General features: G+C 51.6%; 1 protein-coding gene across 5 annotated transcripts in view; it reads right to left on the bottom strand.

Moving 5' to 3' along the window:
• The window catches only part of dync2i1 (dynein 2 intermediate chain 1), a 143,133-nt gene that overhangs the window by 41,041 nt on the left and 87,817 nt on the right, over positions 1-14,275 (bottom strand). For all 5 annotated transcript variants that reach the window (XM_038798357.1, XM_038798356.1, XM_038798355.1 and 2 more), the window contains one exon: positions 12,469-12,580. In XM_038798357.1, the coding sequence (XP_038654285.1) occupies positions 12,469-12,580 (112 nt within the window). The remainder of the gene's footprint in view (positions 1-12,468; positions 12,581-14,275) is intronic.

Below are 14,275 nucleotides of genomic sequence, written 5' to 3' on the forward strand. Positions count from 1 at the left end.
ACATTTGCATTCATAATCCTACATCAAAGACAGCTAATCCGTTAATTACCTCTCTGATATGTCAATCAAAATGTGAATTTACAGTTTCCCAATGTAAAAATGATATGATTGCAGAAACACTCGAGCAGTAATAATGTTATAATGATAGCGCTTCGGGGGTTATGTCAACAAACAGGTATTGAAACTGCAAGGGCAGATTTTCTTTCAACTCCGTCACAGATTGTTTCTTTCAACATTGAAAGGACAAAGCATTTAAATAATTTGACATTTTGACAGGTCCAAAGACCTTAACCCCACCCTCAAGAGCAGTTACATCTTGTCTAAGAATTTGTAACTCTCACACCGCAGGATAAGGCCCCCACTCCAATGAAAATTGTGTTCTGAGTTCAAATGGCCCTGCTGAGTTTTGGCATCCCCAATGTGCGAGCCACAGCTCATCCCTACCCCTACTGACAATAATAGGATCGGTCAGCAATGAGGGGGGGGGGGGGGGGACTTCTGGATCCAGTCCCATCACAATGTTAAGTTACCTGGCATCTGCACGACTATACAAAAATCCAGGCCTCTGACTTTCGCATCATTCTCCCACACACACTCCTCAAAATAACACCTTGCAGCTGCACTCATTCCACTCTCCCCAAGCACCCAATTTTTCCATCTGAAAAGTCTAATAATCTTTTTTTTAAATAATTTTTATTGAAAGAGTTTTTCCATACAGACATTTACCCCTACTAATTTTTAAATTATTTACAACACAATCCCTCTAGGCAAATATCCCTCCCTCGCCCGCCCTCTCGCGCGCCCCAGCCCTCCCCCCCCCCCCCCCAAGCAACAACTTAACAAACAAGGCAGCGTACAGTTTCAGACATGAGCAGCGAACAGACTTGCCCGCGTTACAGTCGTGCTTGTCCCCCCACGACCATTGCTGCCCCCCCCCCCCCCCCCCCCCCCCCCCCGGGCCGCTGCTGCCACGACCCCGTACGCCTATCTCTGATCTAAAAAGTCAAGGAAAGGTTGCCACCGCCTGGAGAATCCCTGTACCGACCCTCTCAGGGCAAATTTGATCCTTTCTAGCTGAATATAGCTAGCCATATCGTTAATCCAAGTTTCAACGCTTGGAGGCCTCGCGTCCTTCCATTGAATTAATATCCTTCGTCGAGCCACTAGGGACGCAAAGGCCAGTATTCCGGCCTCCCTAGCCTCCTGTACCCCCGGTTCTACCCCGACCCCAAAGATTGCAAGCCCCCATCCTGGTTTGACCCTGGACCCCACCACCTTCGACACCGTCCTTGCCACCCCCTTCCAGAACCCTTCCAGCACCGGACATGCCCAGAACATATGCACATGGTTCGCTGGGCTTCCCAGACATCTGACACACCTGTCCTCACCCCCAAAGAACCGGCTCATCCTTGTCCCCGTCATGTGAGCTCTATGCAGCACCTTAAATTGAATGAGGCTCAGCCTCGCACACGAGGAGGAAGAATTGACCTTCTCCAGTGCATCCGCCCACGTCCCGTCTTCTATCTGCTCTCCCAGCTCCCCTTCCCACTTGGCTTTCAGCTCCTCCCCTGATGCTTCTTCCGCCTCCTGCATTATCTTGTAGATGTCTGATATCTTCCCCCCTCCGACCCAGACCCCCGAGAGCACCCTATCACTCGCCCCCTTACTGGGGAGCATGGGGAACCCCTCCACCTGCCGCCTAGCAAATGCCTTCACTTGTAAATATCTGAACATGTTTCCCGGGGGGAGCTCAAACTTCTCCTCCAGCCCTCCCAGGCTCGCAAACCTCCCCTCTATAAACAGGTCCTTCAGCTGCCGTATGCCCACCCTGTACCAGCTCTGAAATCCCCCGTCGATGTTCCCCGGGATGAATCTATGGTTCCCTCTTATTGGCGCCGCCAACAGACCTCCCATTTCCCCCCTGTGTCGCCTCCACTGCCCCCATATCTTGAGGGTGGCCGCCACCACCGGGCTCGTGGTGTACCTCGTGGGGGGGAGCGGCCATGGTGCCGTTACTAGGGCCCCCAGGCTTGTGTTGCCACAGGACGCCCTCTCCATTCGTTTCCAAGCTGCCCCCTCCCCTTCCATCATCCACTTGCGCACCATTGACACATTTGCCGCCCAGTAATACCCCGAGAGATTGGGTAGTGCCAGCCCACCACTGTCCCTACTCCGCTCCAAAAAGACCCTCCTCACCCTTGGGGTGCCATGCGCCCACACGTAGCTCATGATGCTACTCGTCACCTTTTTGAAGAAGGCCCTAGGGAGGAAGATGGGCAAGCACTGAAATAAAAACAAGAACCTTGGGAGGACCGTCATTTTGATTGACTGCACCCTCCCCGCCAGCGACAACGGTACCATGTCCCACCTCTTAAATTCCTCCTCCATCTGTTCCACCAGCCTGGAAAAGTTCAACTTGTGGAGGGTCCCCCAGTTCCTTGCCACCTGCACCCCTAAGTACCTAAAGCTCTTTCCTGCTCGCTTGAAGGGGAGTCTCCCAATACCCTCTCCCTGATCCCCCGGGTGTATCACAAAAACCTCGCTTTTGCCCAAATTTAGTTTGTACCCCAAAAAGTCCCCAAACTCTGCTAATAGTTCCATTATCTCCGGCATTCCCCCTTCTGGGTCTGCCACGTACAGCAGTAGATCATCCGCATACAACGATACTCGATGTTCCTCCCCTCCCCTAGTCAGTCCTCTCCACCCCCCTGAACCCCTCAGTGCCATCGCCAACGGTTCAATCGCCAGTGCGAAAAGTAGGGGGGATAGGGGACATCCCTGCCTGGTCCCTCGGTGGAGCCCGAAATACTCCGACCTCCTCCCGTTTGTCACTACACTCGCCGTCGGGGCCGAGTAGAGCAACTTCACCCACTTAATAAACCCTTCCCCAAACCCAAACCGTTCCAACGTCTCCCACAGGTACTCCCACTCCACCCTATCGAATGCCTTCTCCGCGTCCAGCGCTACCACTATCTCAGCCTCCCCCTCCACTGCCGGCATCATAATTACATTCAGCAATCTCCGCACGTTCGTGTTGAGCTGCCGCCCCTTCACGAACCCTGTCTGGTCCTCATGGATTACCCCTGGCACACAATCCTCTATTCTAGCTGCCAGGATCTTTGCCAGCAACTTGGCATCCACGTTCAGAAGCGAGATAGGCCTGTAGGACCCGCACTGCACGGGGTCTTTATCCCGCTTCAATATCAGGGAGATCAGAGCCTGCGACATTGTCGGGGGCAGAACCCCCCCCTCTCGCGCCTCATTAAAGGCTCGTACCAGTACCAGTCCCACCAAGTCCACATTTTTCTTGTAGAATTCCACCGGGAACCCATCTGGCCCCGGCGCCTTCCCCGCTTGCATCTGACCTATTCCCTTGACTAGCTCCTCTAGCCCTATTGGCGCCCCCAGCCCTTCTACCAGCCCCTCCTGGACCCTTGGGAACCTCAATTTGTTTAGGAAGTCCTCCATTCCCCCTCTCCTCGTCGGCGGCTCAGACCGATACAACTCCTTGTAAAAATCCCTGAAGACCCCATTCACTTCTTGCCCCTTCTGCACTACCTTCCCGCCCCTCTCCTTCACTCCCCCAATCTCCCTAGCCGCATCTCGTTTGCGAAGCTGGTGTGCCAGCATCCTGCTCGCCTTTTCCCCATACTCATAGGCCGCGCCCTGTGCCCTTCTCCACTGCGTCTTTGCCTTCCTGGTGGTCAGCAGGTCGAACTTGACCTGCAGGCTGCGCCGTTCTCCCAGCAGCCCCTCCTCTGGTGCCTCCGCATATCTCCTATCCACTTCCAATAGCTCCCCCACCAGCCTCTCCCTCTCCTGCCTCTCCTTTCTTTCTCTGTGTGCCCTTATGGAGATCAGCTCTCCCCTGATCACTGCCTTCAGGGCCTCCCAGACCATCCCCACCTGCACCTCACCCGTGTCGTTCAAGTCCAGATAGCTCTCAATGCTCTTCCGGACCCTTTTACACACCTCGTCGTCCGCTAACAGCCCCACATCCAGCCGCCACAGCGGGCGCTGGTCCCGCGCCTCCCCCATTTCCACATCCACCCAATGTGGTGCATGATCAGAGATCGCAATGGCCGAGTACTCAGCTTCCCGTACCCTCGGGATCAGCCCCCTGCTCAACACGAAGAAATCGATTCTGGAGTACACTCTATGGACGTGGGAGAAAAAGGAATACTCCCTCGCCCTCGGCCTACCAAACCTCCATGGGTCTACTCCTCCCATCTGCTCCATGTACCCCCTCAGCACTTCTGCCGCTGCCGGCCTCCTATTGGTCCTTGAGCTCGATCTGTCTAGCCCGGGGTCTAGCACTGTGTTAAAGTCCCCCCCCATGATCAAGCCCCCTGCCTCCAGTCCCGGAATGAGGCCCAATAGGCGCCTCATAAAACCCGCGTCATCCCAGTTCGGGGCATATACGTTGACCATCACCACTTTCTCCCCCTGCAGCTTACCCTTCACCATCACATACCTACCCTCCTTATCCGCCACCACCTCCTCCGCCACGAACGACACCCTCTTTCCCACCAGAATCGCCACCCCCCCGGTTCTTTGCGTCCAATCCAGAGTGGAACACCTGTCCCACCCACCCCCTTCTCAGGCGAACCTGGTCCACTACCTTCAAATGGGTCTCCTGTAACATTGCTACATCAGCCTTCAGTCCCTTCAGGTGTGAGAATACCCTTGATCTCTTGACCGGCCCATTCAGCCCCCTCACGTTCCAAGTGATCAGCCGGGTCGCGGGACGACCCGCCCCCTTCCCCTGCCGATTAGCCATGTCCTGTTCCCTGCTCGCCCCGGGTCGACCCTCCCCTTCTGACCCGCTCCCCATGGCGATGTCCCCCTCCCCCCACCTCTCCAGTCCTCCACTTCCCGTTTCTGGTCTTTGCAGCAGCAACCCGGTGTCCCTCCCTAACCCCCCTCCCCCCCCCCCAGGCTAGGACCCCTCCTAGCCGCGATGTACCCTCCATTGTACTCCCGTAAGTCAGCTGGTTCACGCTGACCCGGCTGCTCCTGCCACACTCCGACTCCCCCCGGCTCGGGGGGGGGGGGGGGGGGGGGGGGGGGCTCCCCCCCCCTTGCCACTCCTCCCTGGCCCCGCTCCAGCGCGGGAAAGGTCGCCATTGCTAGCCACGCCCCGCACTCCTCCCCTCCCCCTCCTCTGCCCCGCGCGCGGGAAAACAGAGGAAAGCCCGCGCTTTCGCCCTGCCACACCCCACCCCGCCATCTTCAGTTCCACCCCCGTCCCCGTCCATGCCTGTAAAGAGCCCCCCCTAGGAGCCCATATCCCCGATCTGCTCTCCCCCCCGTCCCGCCTCCCCAACTTAACATTATAAATAACAGATAGATAACCAATAACAATGTACTTAACAGTCGCCCTCTACCAAACAGCATAAATAACCATAAATAACCACAATAACAATAACTAAGGGAAGTTGGCCAAGGGGGGAAAAAACATCAGAAGAAAAACCCCCAGCAAGAGTTCAAGATCCAAACAAAGAGTTCAGCTGAAAGTACCCGAGCGGCTACGGCCGCCGAGTATCCCCTGGGTCTAATTCGAGTCCAGTTTCTCTTCCTGTACAAAGGCCCACGCCTCCTCTGGGGACTCAAAATAGTGGTGTTGGTTCCTGTAGGTGACCCACAAGCGCGCTGGCTGCAGCATTCCGAACCTGATCCGTTTTGCATGTAGCACCCCCTTCGTCCGGTTGTACCGGGCCCGCCGCTTTGCCACCTCCGCACTCCAGTCCTGGTAGACCCTCACCGTCGAATTCTCCCACTTGCTGCTCCTTTCCCTCTTGGCCCACTCCAGCACTCTCTCACGGTCGCTGAGTCGCTGGAACCGCACCAGCACCGCCCTCGGGGGCTCATTTGCTCTTGGCTTCCTAGCCATGACCCTGTAGGCCTCTTCCAGCTCCAGGGGCGAAGGGACGGCCCCTGCCCCCATCAGGGAGCTCAGCATTTCTGCTACATATCCCGGGAGGTCTGACCCCTCCAGGCCTTCTGCCAGGCCCAAAATCCTCAGGTTCCTCCGCCTCATTCGGGTATCCAGCTCCTCAAAACGGCTCTGCCATTTCAGGTGGAGTGCCTCGTGCACCTCTACCTTTCCCACGAGGACCGTGGCCTCCTCCTCCCTCGCAGTCATCTCCTGCTGCAGCTCCCGAATCGACGCCTCTTGGGTCGCCTGGGCTCCCATCAGCCTGGTGGTCGTCGCATTCATTGACTCCAAGAGCTCCATTTTCAGCTCCTTAAAGAAGCGCAGGAGAGCGGCCTGCTGCTCCTCCGCCCATTTCCTCCATTCCTCGGGTGCGCCACCGGCCGCCATTTTGGTCTTCTTCCCCCGCTTTTTTTGGGGAGCTGCTGTTACTTTCTTTACCACCCCACTCCGGGTACCGACCATAAAGTTGGTCTGGTTCTCTTCAGGGAGCCTTCCCCCACCGGGATTTGTCCTTACAGCGCCATTGGGGCCCTCCAATCGGCCCGAAAACACCTTTGTAGCAGGAGCAGCCAAACGTGCGACTTAGCTGGTCATAGCCGCAACCGGAAGTCCCAAAAGTCTAATAATCTAATCATCTTTATTATTGTCACGAGTAGGCTGACATTAACACTGCAGTAAAGTTAGTGTGAAAATCCCCCAGTCGCCACACTCCGGCGCCTGTTCAAGTACACAGAGGGAGAATTCAAAATGTCTAATTCACCTAACAGCACGCCTTTCAGGACTTGTAGGAGGAAACAGGAGCACCGAGCACCAGAAGGAAACCTACGCAGACACGGGGACAATGTGCAGACTCCGCACAGACAGTGAACCCAAGCCGAGAGTCGAACGCGGGTCCCTGGTGCTGTGAAGCAATAGTGCTAACCATTGTGCTACCTTGCCGCCCAAGTCAATATGCACACACGCCCTTAACCGAATGCCCTCTCGTACCCATCCAACACAGTCACCCTCCACAAATGTTGTCCTTTCTTCCTGTCCTCAAAAGCAATTTCAAACACTCATGGGGCAGGACAGTGGCGCATTAATTCCTTCACTCCAAGATCCTGAGGATTCTCACTCCTAGAGAAAAGGCTTCCCAGGCTGCATTCCACTGAGAGTTACAAGTTAGCTAGGAAGGATCTAAAGAGAGAGCTAAGAAGAGCCAGGAGGGGACACGAGAAGTCTTTGGCAGGTAGGATCAAGGATAACCCTAAAGCTTTCTATAGATATGTCAGGAATAAAAGAATGACAAGGATAAGAGTAGGGCCAGTCAAGGACAGCCCAGTGAGCTAAACCAGCAAATGTTGGCCCATTGTGCATGGAGTCCGAGGAGATAGGAGAGGTGCTAAATTAGTATTTTTTGTCCGTATTCACACAGGAAAAAGACAATGTTGTCGAGGAGAATACTGAGATACAGGCTACTAGACTAGAAGGGCTTGAGGTACAGACGGAGGAGGTGTTAGCGATTCTGGAAAGTGTTAAAATAGATAAGTTCCCTGAGCCAGATGGGATTTATTTTAGGATTCTCTGGGAAGCTAGGGAGGAGATTGCTGAGCCTTTGGCTTTGATCCTTAAGTCATCTTTGTCTTCAGGAATAGTGCCAGAAGACTGGAAGATGAATGAAAATGAAAATGAAATGAAAATCGCTTATTGTCACGAGTAGGCTTCAATGTAGCTACTGAGAAAAGCCCCTAGTCGCCACATTCCGGCGCCTGTCCGGGGAGGCTGATACGGGAATCAAACCTTGCTGCTGGCCTGCTTTAAAAGCCAGCGATTTAGCCCAGTGAGCTAAACCAGCAAATGTTGTCCCATTGTTCAAGAAGGGGAGTAGAGACAACCCCGGTAACTATAGACCAGTGAGCCTTACTTCTGTTGTGGGCAAAGTCTTGGAAAGGTTTAGAAGAGATAGGATGTATAATCATCTGGAAAGGAATAGATTAGAGATAGTCAACATGGTTTTGTGAAGGGTATGTCGTGCCTCACAAACGTTATTGAGTTCTTCGAGAAGGTGACCAAACAGGTGGATGAGGGTAAAGCAGTTGATGTGGTGTATATGGATTTCAGTAAAGCGTTTGATAAGGTTCCCCACGGTAGGCTATTGCAGAAAATACAAAGCATGGGATTCAGGGTGATTTAGCAGTTTGGATCAGAAATTGGCTAGCTGGAAGAAGACAAAGGGTGGTGGTTGAAGGGAAATGTTCAGACTGGAGTCCAGTTACTAGTGGTGTAGCACAAGGATCTGTTTTGGGGCCACTGCTGTTTGTCATTTTTATAAATTACCTGGAGGAGGGCGTAGAAGGATGGGTGAGTAAATTTGCAGATGACACTAAAGTCGGTGGAGTTGTGGACAGTGCAGAAGGATGTTACAAGTTACAGAGGGACATAGATAAGCTGCAGAACTGGGCTGAGAGGTGGCAAATGGAGTTTAATGCAGAAAAGTGTGAGGTGATTCATTTTGGAAGGAATAACAGGAAGACAGAGTACTGGGCTAATGGTAAGATTCTTGGTAGTGTGGATGAGCAGAGGGATCTCGGTGTCCATGTACATAGATCCCTGAAAGTTGCCACCCAGGTTGAGAGGGTTGTTAAGAAGGCGTACGGTGTGTTAGCTTTTATTGGTCGAAGGATTAAGTTTCGGAGCCATGAGGTCATGACGCAGCTGTACAAAACTCTGGTTCGGCCGCATTTGGAGTATTGCGTGCAGTTCTGGTCGCCGCATTATAGGAAGGATGTGGAAGCACTGGAAAGGGTTCAGAGGAGATTTACCAGAATGTTGCCTGGTATGGAGGGAAGATCTTATGAGGGAAGGCTGAGGGACTTGAGGCTGTTTTCGTTAGAGAGAAGAAGGTTAAGAGGTGACTTAATTGAGGCATACAAGATGATCAGAGGATTAAATAGGATGGACAGTTTTAAAATTTAATTCTAAAGCTAACATTACTAACCTCTCTCTTTTATCTTCTCTTGCAGGCTTGAAGATCCTCCGAGCCCTTGGAGACCTTTTGACCCGACCCGACCTGACCTACTCCCTACTGAAGGACAGATCTGAGGCGTTCAAGGCAGACGACCCTGTCCTATACAAGAAATCCAGGTACAACCTCCGCAAAGCCATCCGAGATGCCAAGAGAGAATATCAAACTAAGCTAGAGTCACAGACAGACTCTCGGCGGTTGTGGCAAGGACTAAACAACATGACGGGCTACAAAGCGAAGCTGAGCAGTATCTCTGGCAGCAGCGCACCCCTCCCCGATGAACTTAATGCATTCTATGCTCGGTTTGAGCAGGTAACCAACAGTCCGCTGTCGAGTGCCCCAGCAGCCCATAATTCACCCATACCCACCATCACAGTTTCCGAAGTCAGATCGGCCTTCCTGAAAGTGAACCCACAGAAGGCGATGGGCCCAGACGGGATCCCTGGTCGTGCACTCAGAGCCTGCGCATACCAGCTGGCAGAGGTATTCACAGACATCTTTAACCTATCCCTACTCCACTCCGAGGTCCCCACCTGCTTCAAGACCACCACCATCATACCGGTACCAAAGAAGAACCAGGCAACATGCCTCAATGACTACCGCCTGGTGGCCCTGACGTCAGTTGTAATGAAGTGCTTCGAGAGGCTGATCATGAAGCGCATCACCTCCATACTCCCGGAACGCCTTGACCCACTTCAATTCGCATACCATCGCAACCGGTCCACATCAGACGCCATTTCCCTGGCCCTACACTCATCCCTAGAGCATCTCGAAAACAAGGACTCCTATATCAGACTCCTATTTATTGACTACAACTCCGCCTTCAACACCATAATCCCAGCCAAGCTCATATCAAAGCTCCAAAACCTAGGGCTTGGTTCTCCACTCTGCAACTGGATCTTGACTTTCTGACCAACAGACCACAGTCAATAAGAATGAACACCAACACCTCCTCCACAATAGTCCTCAATACCGGTGCCCCGCAAGACTGCGTACTTAGCCCCCTACTCTACTCCCTGTACACACACGACTGCGTGGCAAAACTTGGTTCCAAATCCATCTACAAGTTTGCTGACGATACGACCATAGTGGGCCGGATCTCGAATAACGACGAGTCCGAATACAGGAGGGAGATAGAGAACCTAGTGGAATGGTGTAACGACAACAATCTCTCCCTCAATGCCAGCAAAACTAAAGAGCTGGTCATCGACTTCAGGAAACAAAGTACTGTACACACCCCTGTCAGCATCAACGGAGCCGAGGTGGAGATGGTTAGCAGTTTCAAATTCCTAGGGGTGCACATCACCAAAAATCTATCCTGGTCCACTCACATCGACGCTATCACCAAGAAAGCACAACAGCGCCTATACTTCCTCAGGAAACTAAGGAAATTCGGCATGTCCACATTAACCCTCACCAACTTTTACAGATGCACTATAGAAAGCATCCTATCGGGCTGCATCACAGCCTGGTATGGCAACTGCTCGGCCCAGGACTGCAAGGAACTTCAGAGAGTCGTGATACCGCCCAGTCCATCACACGAACCTGCCTCCCATCCATTGATTCCATCTACACCTCCCGCTGCCGGGGGAAAGCGGGCAGCATAATCAAGGATCCCTCCCATCCGGCTCACTCACTTTTCCAACTTCTTCCATCGGGCAGGAGATTCAGAAGTCTGAGAACACGCACGAACAGGCTCAAAAACAGCTTCTTCCCCACTGTCACCAGACTCCTAAATGACCCTCTTATTGACTGACCTCATTAACACTACACCCTGTATGCTTCAACCGATGCCAATGCTTATTTAGTTACATTGTATATCTTATGTTGCCCTATTATGCATTCTCATGTATTTTCTTGAATTTTGTTTAATTCCCTTTTCTTCCATGTACTGAATGATCTGTTGAGCTGCTTGCAGAAAAATACTTTTCACTGTACCTCGGTACACGTGACAATAAACAAATCCAATCCAATCCAATCCAATCCAGTGAGAGCCTTTTTCCTCGGATGGTGATGTCTAGCACACGGGGACATAGGTTTAAATTGAGGGGAGATAGATACAGGACAGATGTCAGAGGTAGGTTCTTTACTCAGAGAGTAGTAAGGGCGTGGAATGCCCTGCCTGCAACAGTAGTGGACTCGCCAACGTTAAGGGCATTTAAATGGTCATTGGATAGACATATGGATGATAAGGGAATAGTGTAGATGGGCTTTAGAGGGGTTTCACAGGTCGGCGCAACATCGAGGGCCAAAGGGCCTGTACTGCGCTGTAATGTTCTATGTTCTATATGTGTCCTTGATCCACATAATACTTTCAAGTCCTGAAATTACTCTCCCTGAAGCCCTTACCCCCAGCGGGTCGGAGAATCGCCAGGGGCCGGCATGAATCCCGTTCCCAGCATCTCCCGAAGTCTCCGGCACCAGAGATTCGACGGGGGCAGGAATCGCGTCGCGCCTGTCAGCGCCGCCCCCCCCACCAATTCTCTGGCCCGTGATGGGTCGAAGTCCCGCTGCTGTCATGCCAGTCCCGCCGGCGGGAATCAAACCACCTACTTTACCCACGGTGGCCTGGCCCGCGATCGGAGCCTACCGATCGGCGTGCGGGCCTGTGCCGTGGGGGCACTCTTTTCCTTCCGCATTCGCCATAGCCTTCACGATGGCGGACACGGATGTGCCCCCCCTCCCCTGCGAATGCGCAGGGATGACTTCAGCAGCCGCTGACACTCCGGCGCAGGCGCGGACTTCCGCCAGCCGGCGAAGTCCCTTCGGCCCTGGCTGGCGTGGCGCCAAAGGCCTTTCCCGCCGGTCGGTGGGGCGCCAACCACTCCGGCGCAGGCCTAGGCCCTCAAGGTTAGGGCTTGGCCCCTAAAGGTGCAGAGAAATCCGCACCTTTGGGGCGGCCCGACGCTGGAGTGGTTCATGCCATGCCATCCCGCCGGGATCCCCCGCCCCACCAGGTAGGGGAAAATCCCGGCCCATGTCCCTGTACAGCCCGTACCAGCCTCCCCGGACAGGCGCCGGAATGTGGCGACTAGGGGCTTTTCACAGTAACTTCATTGAAGCCTACTCGTGACAATAAGCGATTTTCATTTTTCATTTTCATTTCATTTCATTTCATTGTTTCCAAACTCCTCAAGTTGAAAAATCCTCTCAACACCCACCCTGGCAAGTTCAGGATCTTAGATGTTTCAGTAAGATCACTTATCATTCTTCTAAACTCCAATGGAAATAGGCCGAAGCTCCCATATGCATGCTGCCCTTGTCCTTCCCAGCAGTGGGGATCAAAAATAATAATCCTTTATGAATAGGGTGCGTAGATTATATTTACTTTTCTGAAACGATCTCTTTAAAGTGAACATTTAGAAGCAAAGAAGGAGGGATAAATGTGAAACAAAACATTTCAAGACACAATCAGGTAAACCTCAGATTAGCTAACCTTTACGAGGCAGCATGTGCTTTTATGCAATTAAATGGACAAATGCAAGTTACTTTGTAAATGCAAAGTTCTGGCACAAAAAGTGCTTACCCCCACATATCAGGTTTCCCTCTCCAGGGTGTTGGGTCCACTTTTCAACAGTTTCAATTTCATCTGTCTGAATGTCTCGGTCCACAGTGTCTTCATTACACTGAACAAAAGCCTATGTGCAATAAAATCAAATCAAGAATAAAACGCTAAACCAGCATTCTTCAATGGGAAACTGTAACTTCAGCTTACATATACACCCCCCCCGGGGCCAGCAGAACAGCTCCCCCCCCCCCACCTTCCCCGAATGTGGCAGCACTGGACACAGTCCACAGCCGCCACACAAGGTCCTCAAAAAGTGAGAATTCATGGCCCAACGGGTTGAGCATTGGAAGAGGGCCTCAGGTGACACCCTGAGGCCGTCCTAACGGCATGGGGCATACTCCGCGAGTACTCTGTTTTTGAGCGGTCAGAGCATCAGAAAACAGTACCGCCCCCGATTCCGGCGTAAAAATGGATTCTCCGGCCGATCGCCGAACGCGATTTCGGCATAGGCGAACAGAGAATCCCGCCCTCTGTTTTTCCTGTAGTTAAGATTTTCATCCCTCTCCTCCTCTCTGTGTTTATCTGTTTTGTGTATGTGTGTGTGTAAATTATACATATATATATTAAATGAGAGACAGAGTGTGTGCGGGTGGGGGAGAATTAGGTATTAGATAGTAGTGCATATTTCATTATAGTTTTTGTTAAAGATAAAAAGTACTTGTGTTTACATTTACGTACATGTGGACTATAATTATTAGGTAGCCAAGAGTTTTGGGTATTTTTCTAAGAATTATTGGTGAATTTACTTGTGTTGTGACTCCGGATCATGTGGGGTTAGAATTGACTGCACCCTAGCCCTGGGTGTCATAACATTAACAATTATCTGATAAATGTGGATTAATTTTGCAAAGCCAATAATGGGTTTAAGGGTAAATTGTGGTTAGCGAATTTATAGAATCCCGACAGTGCAGGAGGAGGTCATTTGGCCCATCAAGTCTGCACCATCTCTCCGAAGGAGCACCCTACCTAGGCTCACACATCTAACCCCAACTTGATTGAGTTTTTTGATGCTGGAACAGAAAGAGTTGATGAGGGTAATGTGGTTCATGTGGTGTATTTGAAAGGTACTTGATGAAGTGCCCCATTACAGGCTTTTCTGCAAAAGTTGAAGCACATGGAATAAAATGAAAATTGAGCGCATGGATATGGAATTGACTGGGTGATAGGAAACAAAATTCAAACTAAAGGAATATATACAGTTGCTGAGGAGCTGGTTGGAGGGATACTGTCTTACTTGATCTGTATTAAAGACTTAGATTTGTGTATAAAAGACACAATTTCAAAATTTTCTGATGATGCAGAGCTTGGAAATATGGTAATTATGAGGAAAATAGTGACAGCCTTCAAAAATGACATCAGAAAAATGTTGACAGAAATGAGCGGACAAGTGTCAGGTGAAATTTAACACAGAACTGTGAAGTTATACACTCCGGTAGGAAACGGAGTAGAGACAACATAAACTAAATTGCACAATTCTAAAGGGGGTGCAAGAACGTGGGGATAGACGTGCACAAATCGCACCTGATAGATACAGATTCAATTGTGGCTTTCAAAAAGGAATTGCTTATGCACTTGGGGAATAAAACTTTAAGGGCTATGGGGAAAGAGTCGGTGAGTGGGACCAGGTAAATTGATCTTGCAGTGGGCCAGCATGGGCTCGAGAGGCTGTAACCATTCTACGACTCTATTCTATGAGATCACTTTTTTACCTCGAAAAAAGTGCCAACTTTTCCAACCTCTCCTCTTAACTAGAGTATTTAATTCC

The sequence above is a fragment of the Scyliorhinus canicula genome, chromosome 5 (genome assembly GCF_902713615.1).
Source record: "Scyliorhinus canicula chromosome 5, sScyCan1.1, whole genome shotgun sequence".
Taxonomy (NCBI): domain Eukaryota; kingdom Metazoa; phylum Chordata; class Chondrichthyes; order Carcharhiniformes; family Scyliorhinidae; genus Scyliorhinus; species Scyliorhinus canicula.